The sequence below is a fragment of the Canis lupus genome, chromosome 9 (assembly GCF_048164855.1).
Source record: "Canis lupus baileyi chromosome 9, mCanLup2.hap1, whole genome shotgun sequence".
Lineage (NCBI taxonomy): Eukaryota > Metazoa > Chordata > Mammalia > Carnivora > Canidae > Canis > Canis lupus.
The window spans coordinates 63,062,625-63,076,504 of NC_132846.1; the positions used below are offsets into that span (position 1 = coordinate 63,062,625).

At 45.9% G+C, this 13,880-nt stretch overlaps 1 protein-coding gene across 7 annotated transcripts in view; it reads right to left on the reverse strand.

Moving 5' to 3' along the window:
* TTC7B (tetratricopeptide repeat domain 7B) overlaps nucleotides 1-13,880 on the reverse strand; it is a 250,588-nt gene that overhangs the window by 89,697 nt on the left and 147,011 nt on the right. For 6 of the 7 annotated variants that reach the window (XM_072839681.1, XM_072839679.1, XM_072839678.1 and 3 more), the window contains 5 exons: nucleotides 12,956-13,039; nucleotides 11,858-11,962; nucleotides 9,808-9,925; nucleotides 7,686-7,743; nucleotides 1,348-1,420 (listed from right to left, as the gene is read on the reverse strand). In XM_072839681.1, the coding sequence (XP_072695782.1) occupies nucleotides 1,348-1,420; nucleotides 7,686-7,743; nucleotides 9,808-9,925; nucleotides 11,858-11,962; nucleotides 12,956-13,039 (438 nt within the window). The remainder of the gene's footprint in view (nucleotides 1-1,347; nucleotides 1,421-7,685; nucleotides 7,744-9,807; nucleotides 9,926-11,857; nucleotides 11,963-12,955; nucleotides 13,040-13,880) is intronic. The other variant, XM_072839676.1, reaches the window with a different exon arrangement.

The window sequence follows — 13,880 nt, forward strand, 5'->3', positions numbered from 1 at the left end:
CAGCAGTGGCAGCTGCACCCGAGGCCCCACCCATGTGTCCTCTCCTCAGGGTGACGCCCACAGTGTGAAGAGCACCCAGCCTGCTGTGACAAGGAGGCTCGAAAGGCAGGTACACTCATGGTGTCCATCTGCAGGGGTGACCAGAGCCATCAGGGACAAACAGATACAGGGTGGGATAAGACGTCCTTAAGGGAGAGCTGACTTGAAGGGATTCAAAGCTTCGCTGAATGAGCATTACCGGCTGCCTAACACATGCCAGGCCGTGTTCCAGCTGCCGGGACCAAGAGATGAGGGTGATGGAGGAGGGCCCCTGCCTTTCTGGAAGTCTAGGGAAGAAGACAGATCCTGAACAGGAGAGCTGAGCAGGGGGAAGGGGAAGGGTAGGCCACCGCAGGATGGAGGCTTCACGCAGAAGGTGCAAGAAGCTCCCAGTGGCGGGGGAACCAGCGCACAGCTGTTGAAGTAGCAGCTCCTGTGGGTCTAGCTGAGAGCCCCACCAGCCAGGCGACAGGGCCTGTGCAGAGGGGGCGTCTTGGTTTCCTCGGTCCCCAGGTCACCACTGGAAGCCACTCGGCCATGCCATTCCCAGGCCTGCAGGGAGTCAGAGGCACGCCTGTGGCCCGGGCCTGCCCGGAGATGGCGTGTCCGGGGACCTGCCCTCCGCTTCACCCTCCAGTCAGCACTCAGGAATGTGCTGGGGTGACCACCAGTGTCTTGCACCTGCTGGGCGGGCAGGCCTGTAGCCAGAGCCTCAGAGCAGCTGGGAGGGGATGGGAGGGTCTGAGAATGGCAAAGGCAGTTTTTGGAAGCTGCCATGAGGAAGACGAAGGCCAGCAGAGCTGCGTCTCCAGCAAGGAGAATGCTGCAGAGTCCTGTATGTGGGGGAGGGAGCCCCCGTGAGTGCCTGTCTCCCACACCTCCTGCCCACACCTGCAGGACCTACCACCCACTACCGGTACCTTCCGACAACCAGTGGCTAATGCCCCATGGTGCAGCTTGGCACTAGGTCTGCCACCAAGGGCCACAGGCCCTTGGGCTGTGACTCCTGGGTTCAGGGCACGTGCCGTGTGCTACATCCCACGATGCCCTCAGCATCTTCCAGGTCTGTGGACTTCATCTCCCAAAGCAGAGCCTGGGACACCTGTGTCTTCGCAGCAGGTGCTCAAACTGACCAAAACCACCAGTGGCTGTGCTGTGAGGAGTCCACTCCCTCCCAGAAGAGGCCCCGGCTCCAGGTCCATCTCAGGAGAATGAAAGAAGACCAGCTACTGCCTCTCACGGAGGCGATGGAGGAGCCGCGTCAAGATGGGACACCCACCAAGTTTAGGAAACACGAGAGATACTGACCTGTCTGGAGATGGCAAGCTGCAGAGCCAGGTAGAAAGCTGCTTGGTGATCTGTAGGTGACAGGCTGTGGGCCCTGAAAGAGTACAGATGTGGCCATTAGTATGCAGGACAGGCCATTCTCCCCTTCCTAGCCAACAGTCATTCACATTTGCAGTTTGACGTCAAGGCTACATATTTAACTATGTGATGTTTCATTTAAACTCTTTTGTCCACAAACAAATGTCACGCATTCCCCCCTCATGACATGGACTGGTATGACACAGAAGCACATGTCTGTGCTTTGTCTAGCACCTGAAATGGCAGCCCTTGATGCCTGGCTTCGAGGCGGAGCCTGGAGGTGAGGAACCCACAGCCCCTGGGATCGGGCGCCCACCTCTGGCAGACGCCTCCCTTGGGCTGAGCGGGAGAGGCCCACGTGTCATGCTGGGACACGGTGAGGTTACGAGTGTACTTGGCAGGGCGATAGCTGCTTTGGTTAAGTTTTGGCTTGGCCTTAACGCTACTTCATCCAAATTTCTGGATTTCAGAGAAACCATATGAAAATCAAAGACCTGGCTTTGCTTGTAAAATGAGGTTTTGGTTTTTGATGAACCATGGGAAGAAAAGAAGGATTCTCGTTCAGTCTTTTGAAGCTTCTACTAAGTTCCATGCAATTTACTAATGTAGTCTGTGTAGCTGTGGCACGTAGGACTCTGCAGCCAGATGCTAGGCTTGGTTTTACTAACTGGCCTTGGACAGTGGATGGGAGGAGGCCGCCCTGGCCTCCTACTTGATGGCAAACATAGTCATTCTTGCATTTATGTGGAAATCACTTGCATTTCACCAAGCCTAACTCAAAATGTGACTACATAGGGAACACAATTCTGCATTTAAGATTCTGGGAGGAAGAGAAAAACTTTAACTTACTTTAAAGGCACCATGGGAGAGACACTTGGGGGGCTCAAGGCGTGATCCTGGAGCCTGCTTCTCCCTCTGCCTGTGTCTCTGCCTCTCTCTGGGTCTCTCATGAATAAATAAATAAAATCTTAAAAAAAAAAAAGGTACCATGGGGCAGAATAATTACAAATGGGGAGGGGGGCAGATGGTAAACAACCCTTTGTGCTCTTCTGTCAACACTCTGTGATTAAAGGAGGATCTTTTACCAGCAGAAAACAAATTTGAGATAAAAAAGGAAGCCAAACCATTATGGATTCAACTGCATCAAACATGCCAAGGGTGGCTTTCTGTGGTAATAAGGCCTTTTGCTGAAACTGTCTGCTGTGGAGAAAAAGGCTCAAAAGCCTTCCAGGTATTTGGCATCCAGAAAATACTAAGTCTAACAATTAGGGCATTGTTTAGGCAAATATGGTAGGTCCAGTATGGGACTGGGGAAGAACGTGGTGGTGGGGGTGGGGTGAGGTCAGTCCTTTTATTAATCTCAACAGCAAAGCACCTCAACTCCCATTCCTGGGGAGGCTTCATTAGTGACCTTGCCTCAGGACACAACCTTAGTTTAAGAGGCGGAAACCAGTTACCTGTGTTGCCCTTTGAAATGTCTTATTTCTATTGAAGGCCTACTCAGTGGACTCCAGTTTTTATTATTTTACAGGTATTGGTTTTCCATGAATTTGTACATCAAAGAATTTTTTTTCCTTCAGTGTTCATAAAAAAGTGAGATCAGAATGTCATCATGGTTTCTCTCTTTCCCAATTACTCAGGGGAAATGAATACAAAATTAATTATGAAGAGACTTTGAATTATTTAGCATTCTTTATCTTATCTTCTTTCACAATTGATAAAGTCATGTTTCTACAACCCTCAAAAAAAAAAAAATTCCTCAGGGCTTTAATTTTCTCAGCCCCATTTAGATTTGCCACAAATGAAGTTAAATCAAATCATGGCTGCCTCTGCCCAACACCAACCAAGGGAGATGCTGGCAATGTCCTGTTGAGTTCAGGGAATGGGTGGAGGTAGTCCTGACCAAAGGCCCCACCCTGGCCTCATCAAATAATGATTAACTGCTAGCCACAGCACTGTGAAAGGAAATCTGAACGGAAAGTGATAGAAATCTCAGCATTTCTGGGGTGTATCAGGACAAACACTGAAGAACTGCCAACCTGACCAATAATGGATATCCAACTGTCAGGTTTCTAAGGAGACACAACCTAAACATACACATTTGAAAAATTTTACTTCAATAATTCCACTAATGAATTAAACTGACCACTTTAGCCTATGAGAGAAACAAAGAGATAAAGATAATGCCCAAGAAAGCCAGAGAAAATGCAGTGAGGAGATCATGTTGTAGACTCCAGAAAACCTGCTTCAGTCATGCAGAAGAGCTTTAGCAGCTGGGCTTCCCATGGCACAGCCATGCCCACAGAAAACCTGCTCAGCAGAAATCAGCAAGCAATGCAGGCGAGATGAAGGACGTTAGTGATCTTAAAAATTGCAAGCCTGCTAGACTCTGCTTACGGATTTTTTTTTTTTTAACGTAGGTTCCTCACTTGGTATGGAGCCCCATGCAGAACTTGAACTCATGACCCTGAGATCAAGACTTCAGCTGGGATCAAGAGTCGGATGCTTAACTGAGTCACCCAGGTGCCCCTCTGTACATGGATTTGAAGCAGCCTCATAACTCCAATCTCCTACAGTGAGCACCTGGTGAGGCTGTTAAGAGAAACCCAGAGACCTAAAAATGTCAACACAGGGATGCTCACAAAGCACTTCCCTTGTCAAAGCACCTCCATCTCCATTAAGTCAATTTCTCTCCCATGAGGAAAGAAAGGATTATCAGACTGCTGTCTCCCTGATGTTGCCCATCTAACCACCCACCTACTCATCCATTCATCCATCTACCCAAGTCATTCATCCATCCATCTGTCCCTCTATCCAGCTGTGCATCTGTCCACTCATCCATCATCCATCTACCTACCCTAGTCACCCACCCATCCACTCATCCATCCACCCAACCACCTATCTGTCCATCTACCATTCATCCATCCATCCACCTTAGTCATCCATCCATCCACCCTAGTCATCCATCCATCCACTCATCCATCCATCCACCCTAGTCACCCATTCACCCACCCATCCATCTAATCATCCACATTATGCAATACTTCCTGTGAAGCCAGGACCTGTTCTAGCCACTTGGGAAGGCTAGAAGTGAAAAAATTATACAAGTGTCTTTCCTTCAGGAGCTCCCCCAGCCCCACAAAGGGGGAGACCCAAAGTGACCATTACCGTGCAGTGGGAGCAGGCCCTGAGAGAGGTGTGTTAGGCTGTTATTGGAAAGCACGGATGGGCCACTCAGGCCACCCAGCTAAAACTCAGAATGCACTGAGATCACTCCAGTGCTCTCCTAGACTCTGGTTCCAACATCCTCTAGAGTTGACCCAAGAATACAGAGAAGACTGACTAACTTGAACTTGGCCCATAAGACACATACCTTGTAACAATAATAACTACAGTTTATAAAGCATCTACTATTAAGAATCCTAAGAATCCAGCAAATCCAGTTTATAAAGCATCTACTATTAAGAATCCTAAGAATATCCAGCAAAAGAGTTCAAACCAGAAGTGAAATCTGCAGGCCTGGTCTCCCTACCATTTCATCCTGCTGCCTTGTTTGGCCAGTTCTTGAGGTCTCTTTAGTCCTGATTACAGTGGACATGGGATCAGTGTGTTATTAAGAAAAAAAAAACCTGATGAAAGTTATTACTCAGGAACCTCCCTTTAGTTACACCCATAAGATGACCAACTTGTCCCAGTTTGCCCAGGATTTTCCTGGTTTTAATATGGAAAGTCTCACATTCTGGAGAACTGCCCAGTTCCTGACAAACTGGGATGGTTGGCCACTCCATGTACACAAAACATACCACATTAACTTCAAATCAAGCTAGGAGGGGGAGAAAAAAGGAGCGAGACTGTACACCCTGTGCCACTTTGTGTGACAAACATGAATGATATCATGTCACCCCTTCCTTTGGAGGAGCCCAGATTTTTGCACATGGTTAGGTCAAGTTGCTGAAGCATGCTCTCAACTCTTTTCAGGCTTGCTTTCTCTGGAGGATGTGAGAGCCCACAGAGGTAGCCACTCAGATGAGTTGTGCATCTTCAGGAAGCTCTGTAGACGACACTGTTTTTCCTCATGACACTTCTGTACCAGGCAAAGGAGCTGCTGGTTCAGCTGCTTGAGCTGAGTGTAGGAGTCAGCAAACAGCTGAGGGTCTCAGCATTAAAATGCAGTCATGCACCTGAGATGTCTTCAAAAATCACCTTTGTGAATCCACTAGAGAGCAAATCTTTCTGCATTCCGACTCTGGTCATAATTAAGAGGTAATTTTCACATGTTCTAACTATAAACCCATCCCTTTCTTTTTTTAAAGTAGGCTCCATGCCCAACTTGGGGCTCTGAGATCAAGAGGTGCATGCTCCAGACCAAGCCAGCCAGGAGCCCCAACCTCATCCCTTTGGAGTTAACACAGTTTTCTCTTTAAACGAAAAATTGTCAAATAATAGTAGACTTCATAGTAGAATTGTGGGGAGAAGATTTACAATACACAGCAAATAAGTACTTCTCAGCCAAGTGGTTTTTAAATACCCATTTACATTTAAGAAGTAATGTAAATCATTTTTATCTATTTCAAATCATTCCCTTATAGATTTTTCTTTTTAAAGTCTACGATGCACTAGAATAGTTTCAGGTAATGAATGCACTTGAAACAAAATAACTTGACTCCTACGAAAAATATTACTTATTTCACACAAACCTAATTTAGGTTAGCTTTCCCCGATACGATCACGTAGGTTAGCAGGGTTTTATGACTCTTTATTCTCAAATGAACTAGTATTTCTAAAAATCTCTTTGAATTGAAACCTAAGTAAAAAAGGAACAAAAAGGAATTTCAGGCCAATGGAATGGCTGTTATATAACATGAAGTTACAAATTCTGGCAGCTCAAGACAGACCACCACCACGGCTGTTTTTAGAGAGCTGGTAAGATGTGCTGATTTAAGGAAAGTGAAGCAGATGTGATGACCGTTTTCATAGGCATCCATGTGTGGGTTTTATAAACCAGGGCTGGAGGACGTAAAACTCCAAATCATTTGAAATGGAAATGCTTTCCACACTCCATGCTGAAGAACGTTAACAAAAGCTTAGCACAGGGATAGGAGGTCTGTTTGCAGATGTCAACTGGTACTTTGTGCCATTAACCAGTCCGGGGCTGGCAAAGCGAAGAAGTTGTCAGCAAGCCTGCTAGGCAACCAAAAGAAACCAGACAAGAGTCCCTCAGTAACTGAAGCCAAGGGATCATGATTTCATGAAAACACAGGGACACGTGTACTGTGACACATCTGCAGGCAACCCCAGTTTTAAGGAAAGAAATCGAACGAGGGTTATTAGGTATTGAGAGGGCCTCACGAATTTTTCAGGTAAATTACTAAGTTTTGAATACGATTCCAAGAGGTCAATGCAATTCAGATATATTTAAGGTGGCAGGATCAATACCCATTCAAGATTTGACATCATGGGGCTATCCTTTCAGGCAGTGGTTCATTTGGGTGATTTATTATACCTGCAGGAAGAAACAAATTAGGGCAGCGTGGCAGAGGATACAAGGAAGGCTGAGCGGGGGTCAAGAGACCTCAGCTCTCTCCTGACTGCAACAGCTCTGTGACTCTGGCAACTATCTTCCCTCCTGCCCATCTTAGTCCCTTCCTTGCAGTTACGTACTGCTTGTTCTGTCTGCATTGTTAGCACAACGACAATCAGGTTTAAGGAGGGACAGGAAAGAGCGTTCAAGCACTATCTAATTGTAAGGTACGCTCCTAATTTCATGAAAATCGTAATGAGGGAGACAATCACAGGTTTATGGAGCACAGCAGAGGTGCGGGGTCCTGAGACTTGCTGGCCTGTCTTGGCATAGCATTTCAGAAACTATCCTAAAAATCTGGCTTTTTTCATTTCTTCATATAAAAATCTGGAGTGTGACATGTAAAATAAAAAAATAAAAAAATAAAGAATGATCCCTCTCCTAGATGCTGACAATTGCCTTTAATAAAAGGAATCATCTCCCTAGACATGCAGTATTACATCCATCTTCTTAGAGCTGAAATCATTTCATTAGGAATGAATAACATGTCCCCAAATGGAAAAACAGAGTAAGGGTGCAGGTTTACGTGGCAACAAGTGAGGCAGCAAGTTTTGATACTGTATGTTCAGTGCTTTGAGATGAAAGACTCCCAGGGGGAAAACACTGTTTACATAATCTTTATAAATATCTCTTCTTTTTATACTTATCATACTTTGGTGTCATTATGCACAGCCGAGTGAAAAGATGAACTCCCACTCACCTCTGAAATGCAAGAAGCGCCTTTCTCTGTAGGACCTCCTGCATCCCTCGCAAAGAAGCTAAGAAAAGGGTTCAATTAGTCAGTGGCATGGAAGATCAGGAGAGTTTCTGACAAATACAAAGCTCATCATAAAAACTATACATTCAACTGGATGAAAAGCAACACATTTCTGGCGTCTGTGTGCTATAGGCCTATCTAGGCGCCAGCAAATGAAGCCTAAACCAACCCCAGACACTTGCACTCAGTGAGCACAACTGTGAAGCCATCACTGCCAAGGGGACAGTAGGCGCTGGCTGGTCACCTTGATGCCCTAGGCATAGGGGTTTGTTGTCAAAGGCCAGGTGGGAACTCTAGAGGGGAGAACATCTGCTTTCTCAAGCGCAGGCATGTGCTCCTGGGTAAGGACTGCTTCTACCAGGTGGCATACAAGGGGTTCAAGCCCCCGTGGGGCTTCAGATCAGATGGCCTTCAGAGTGCCTTCTGGTGTGGAGAAGCTATGATCCTGGCCAAGGGAACTAGCTTGATGCCATAGAAGGCCCATGTAAGTCACACTGGACAAAATCTTGATGTAAACACAAGGGATACAACAGGCAGACCCAACACTGATACTAGACGATCAGCTGAGAAGTGTGAGGCCATCTTGCCATGAGCCCACATTTCCCCTGGATCGAGCATGTGAGAAATGGCTCCCTCTGGGTCTGTTGGGGGAACTGTAGAGGCACTTTTTACTGGGAGCAAGAGCAAAAGTCTCAGAGGAACCACTTACAGTTGGAATCGAGGAGGAACCCAGGAGGCCCTAACACTGCCCCACCTGCCACCACACTGAGAATGGCGGAAGTCTGTCCCAGAGGGCCAGATGCAGCCACGGCCACCGCTAACCTACACCAACAGCGATTAAACAAGAGAGAACCTCAGGTGGCCCAACTGAGCTGTGAATGCAAGATGAAGATCAACACGGTCGGGCAACTGTCCCAAAGTTACAAGGCTAATTAGGTTAGGGTCCAGGCTAAGACTCTATATGGATAAATATATGGCCTTAAACTTATCCTGCACTGAAAGTCTACTATAGTTAAAACAACGCACTGGGTGTTGCCAGGATAGCATGTGCACATGAAAAATTAGCCAAAAAAGCCATTATTGAAAATCAGCTGATATGCGAAACTTCTCTAAGGTTCTCTGATATTTTAGGGCAGAGGAAAGGCAGCTTTGGGGTAATTTGTAAAAGAAACAATAGCAAAACTGAAAAGAAAGAAAAGGGAAGTGGATACTAAAAAATCAGGAGAGTGTTTTCTCTTGGGGGGGCGCTGTGATGGGGAGGGGGTGCATGTAAAGTTCCCCAGGTGGCTGGCAAGGGTGGTGACTGAAAGGTATCTGCTGTATCCTAATTCATTAATGACACATTTGTTTTTGAAAAAAAGTTTTTGCATTCATATCATATTGAACTACAACATGCAAAAGAAATACTAAGAGTTCAGGAAAATAATTTATCAATTTATACTTCCTGCAAACACATAACTGAAAACTTCATTAATTATACAAAACATAATTAAGATTTTTTTTTTTTAAAAGCCAGAATCGCCACATTGTGTCTACATCCAAAAATGCATGTCACTGTGTGGGTGTTTGGAAAGCTGCTGCACTGCATGTATACATATCTGTGAACTAAAATGTACTAAAAGAGAGGGAGCATTCTGAGGAATTGAGGGAAGCTTCCTGGAGGAGGCTGGTCCTAACCTCTCCCACATTCCTGTGCCTCAGAGCCTGCATCTACTCCCACAGGGGCAGCCCAGCCAAGTGCTGGGGCGGGTGCAGGTGTGGGCTGGGTTAGGGGATTGTCTCTCAAGGCCCTGCTCACCTTGACCTCACAGTGGATGCCCTTTACCTGTTAGCCGGCATCACCAGCACAGTGCACCTGGTGCACAGCACCTGTGTCCCACCCATTCTGGACACACAGGGTGGCAGTGGTGGCAGGTCCCCATGTGATGGCACGCCCTGAAGACCCAGCTTACTCGTTTGGGCCTCCTGCCACAGTCCTCCGAGGGGACTGTGAGGACCCTGTAGGACAGACTCAGGCAGCCCAGCCCTGAGGCTCCCAGTTCCCATAGAGTGGGACCTCTCTCACCGTCGGTGGCCTGCAGGCTGTACGTGAGCCCCAGAGCTAGGTAGCCTTTGGCCTTGAACTCTGACGTTTTCTCTCCTGCATCAACGACGGTTTTGGCAAACTTCTCGGCCTCTTCCAGCTGAAAAACCAGACAAGTTAAAAACAACAACAACCTGCAGAGTTTCTGACATGAGTTCCCATAAGCATCTGCTGCCAAAAACAGATTTCTGATGAGTCACTGTGAAAATCACTCCCAAATCTTCCAGTTCCACTGTGGTGATTCTGTTTTCTGTATTTGAGCCTCTCTGACAGTCCTCAGGCTCCCACCTTGCCTTGCTCCTTCAAAGGTTTCCTTACTGCTTTTTACCTTCTTTTCCAGAGTCATTTTCATTCTTGGTAGGGTTCTAGCTTTTTCATCTCTATTTTTCAGTAATTGGTTTTGTAGTTAGGCTTTGGGTATTCAGAAGTGAATTACACACACACACACACACACACATATATATATGAATATATATGAATATATAATAAATGATTAATTTTATTATAAAACAACAATATAATGCACTAATTATAATTATATACATAATATACATATGTGTTACATATATACACATATACATGTATATGTATATAATAAACTCCTTGACACTCTTTGTGTCTGGGTCCTTCCTTTTTAAATGATGACAAAAAGAATACATTTAGGCTTGGATTCTCTTTCCTACAAGCTGTTAGAATATTCAGAACTCCCATCTATTTATTTTACAACGCACAGCCCATGGACCTCACATCAGCAGGTTCCAATGAGAAAATGCACACCTGTAAACTACACCCACAATAAGACCTTTTGCATAAGTCACTAGAAACCAAATGATAAGATTTGTTCCTTCAAATATGGCAAATGTTGATGTCATTGAAGCCAGATGAGAGTACCTGGGAGTTCATCATGCTCTACTTTTGTGGTGTTTAGAAATTTTAATAATAAAAATGTGAAAAATATATACAGGAAAGATTTGTTATGTTCATCTTAAAAAAAATTAAAAAGAGTCCGGTTTATTTTTGGCCTTAGAGAGATCTATGTGATAGCCATGAACAATGCCAGAGCTGGAAGGGGCGCGACATAGCCAACGGCTGGAAACTGGCATATTCAGAACTGAAGGGTCTGGCCCGCTCCTTGCCCACTGCTCGAGGCTGCCCGCATTGTTCCCTGGCTCAAGGCACCAAAGTGTTGAATCCTGCATGGACCACACGACACCTTCGCAGCTGAGTTTCAGGTGAGAGCCTGCTCTTTGAAAAAGTCTTCTTCCTTCCACATTTCCCTTGGTAAAATTTAGCAGAAGTAGAACACTTTCTCACAGGGCTTACTTTTATCCTGCTGGGTGAAAATAAATGGAAAAAAACAGGCAGCAAGGGCCCTAATGGTAAAAATCCTTAGCAAGGCACCATGGTCTTTTGAGCAAATTCTTCTTATAATTAATCTTGATATTGAAGTTGAAGAAAAGAAATTAAAACTGGATCGTATGTAGTCATTATCCATACCACCACCTCAGTGGTTAGTCTGGGTCTTTCTATATTCCACTCAAATGGTATAGTTTTGAGGTACTAGGCTGGTTACAAAGCAGACTATTATTCCCAAATTCAAATTTGAGCAAGAATACCTGAAGAGGAAAGCCTCTGTGAAGGAAGACAGATGAGCATGGTTGGTTTCCACATGAGCTCAAGTAGAGGAAGACTGCTTCATAGAAAACTCAGCTCTGCTAGGAGCGAGTCAAGTGGTGACATACACCTGTACAGTCTCACATCCCTTGCGTACAGTAAGACTTATGTGAATACGAATTCCGATTCTATTTTATCGATTCTACTTTGGAAGCACATTCCCGTGACAAAGAACACCGGGAGTATCCAGGGAACATGATTCCTTGGGGTCCTAGAATGGGTGGGAGGCCTCGGGGCCAGAGCTCTGAAGAGCCTTGTTTTTGTGCAGCTGATGAATTGCTACTATGTTCTCTCAGTGCCTGGATGTGGAAAGCACTGGCAGTCCTGCCTGTGAGCACAGGGCCCCAGCCCTACTCACCCAGTGAAGGGAGCCCATGCACAGCTTGGCGGCGAGGAGTGGGATGGTGGCATCGTCGGGCTTCAGACGGATACACTCTTTCAGTACCTTCACGGCACGAGCAGACTTGGCAAAAGGAGATTATTTCTGTGAAACTCAAAGTTTTTGAAGGAAACCAAATACTAGGGCCTTCCCTGAGGGGTTCTGGTTAGGATATCCTCTTAATGAGGTTTTTCAATCTTGAGCCCAACCCAAGGATGGTGACAACCAGAGCTTGGGACACTTGAGTGACAGGGGAGTAAACTGTGGTTAGAACAAGCAGAGCTGCTTCCCTGGAATCACCCTCATTTTCTTCCTTACTTGTGTAAACATTTGTAAAAATAAGAAAAAAAAGAGACAGTGAAGGCTAATTATGAAAAATAAACTATATAATAGAGCACACTATACTAAATTTTCATCTCTACTTGGTCCAAATAATCTCATGTCTCAGATCTGATAAATCACTAAATGGCTTGAATTAACAAGAAGAACAATGGCTCCTGCCTTTATTACATATGTACGGCATGAAGGGTGCTATACCATGCATCTCGTGGGTATTGCCTAATTAATCCATACAGTTCTGTGAGGGAGGTGCTGTTATGCCACCACTTGGCTGAGGAGGAAATGGAGGTACTAACTAACCTGGCCTGGGTCAAGTTGTGAGGACAGCTCTAGGCCTCAACTACAGCAGTCGGACCCCACGGCCCACCGTTTCAACCAGTACCACACACTACTTGATGTGATACACTCTAAAGACAACTGATGATGCCCCCCCCTCCAGGAATACATTTATGCTTGCAAGTGAGCCAAGGGTCTGTGTGAAGAAGCAGGCTTGGTTTAAGCCCTGTCCTCACATGACAAAGTTACAAGGGCCAGAAAGAGACAAGTATTTCAGAATTTCTCTTCTCAACGGTATGTCCATGCTGGCTCCCATATCATTACATTTGATGGTTCTTTTATAAATGACCACAGGACAGGTTCATATAGTTGGTTTAGATTTCTACAAGGAATGATATCACCCCTTGGAATCTCAAGACAGGAAGCGCTGACCGAGAGGGTGCATCACCAGGGGCGACTCACTTTTCCCGCTGCCATGAGAGACAGAGCAAACTGGTACCAGAGCTGGAACTCCTCAAAGGCAAACTTCATGGCTCTTTCCAAGCACTGGTTAGAGGGAAGAACAAAGGCAGACATGTGAGCACTGCCAGGGCCACAAGTGGACAAGTGTGAGTTTGTGTCTACACATATCAAGTCCTACAAAATCCACCTCTCTCTTTTTTTAAAGATTTTATTTATTTATTCATGAGAGATAGAGTGAGAGGCAGAGGCCCAGGCAGAAGGAGAACATGGGGAGCCTGATGCAGGACTTGGGCCCAGGACCCTGGGATCACAACCTGAGCCGAAGGCAGACACAACCACTGAGCCACCCAGGCATCCCCAAATCTACTTCTCTTGAATGCTTAAAACATAATCCTCCCCAAGCCCCTCCTGAGGGACCTGCCAGAAGCCAGGACCATCCACAGTTGACTAAAACACAATCCTTGACCTCAAGTAGTTTTTCATCCAATACAAAAGAAAGAGGCAGGTATACAAGCAACTGCAACTCAAGGACCTGACTGCCAAGTGCCCTAAGAGTGGGAGAGTAATCGCAGAATTCAGAAATGGCACCCTAGAAAACTACTACTTAGGTTGGGCCTTGATTAACGAGAAAGAAAAAAAAATGCAGCTATTATTTGGAAGAGGGGGGTGAACAGAGACGTGGAGGTTAACAGGGTGCGCTCTGACTCTGCGATGGCAAGTGACCCAATATAAACCTAACTTAGGGCACATGGGCAGGAATGGGTGGAATCAGGCTGGGCCCACGTTGCTGAGAGTCTGACATGTCAGCTGGGAGTCTGACATGTTCCATCTCCCTCCTCCATCCCAGCTTTGGTTCTCCTTCCTCTGTATCCCTCAAGTTCATAACTGTATGTTAAGTCACTGTCTTCACTCTTCTTGCCCCAGC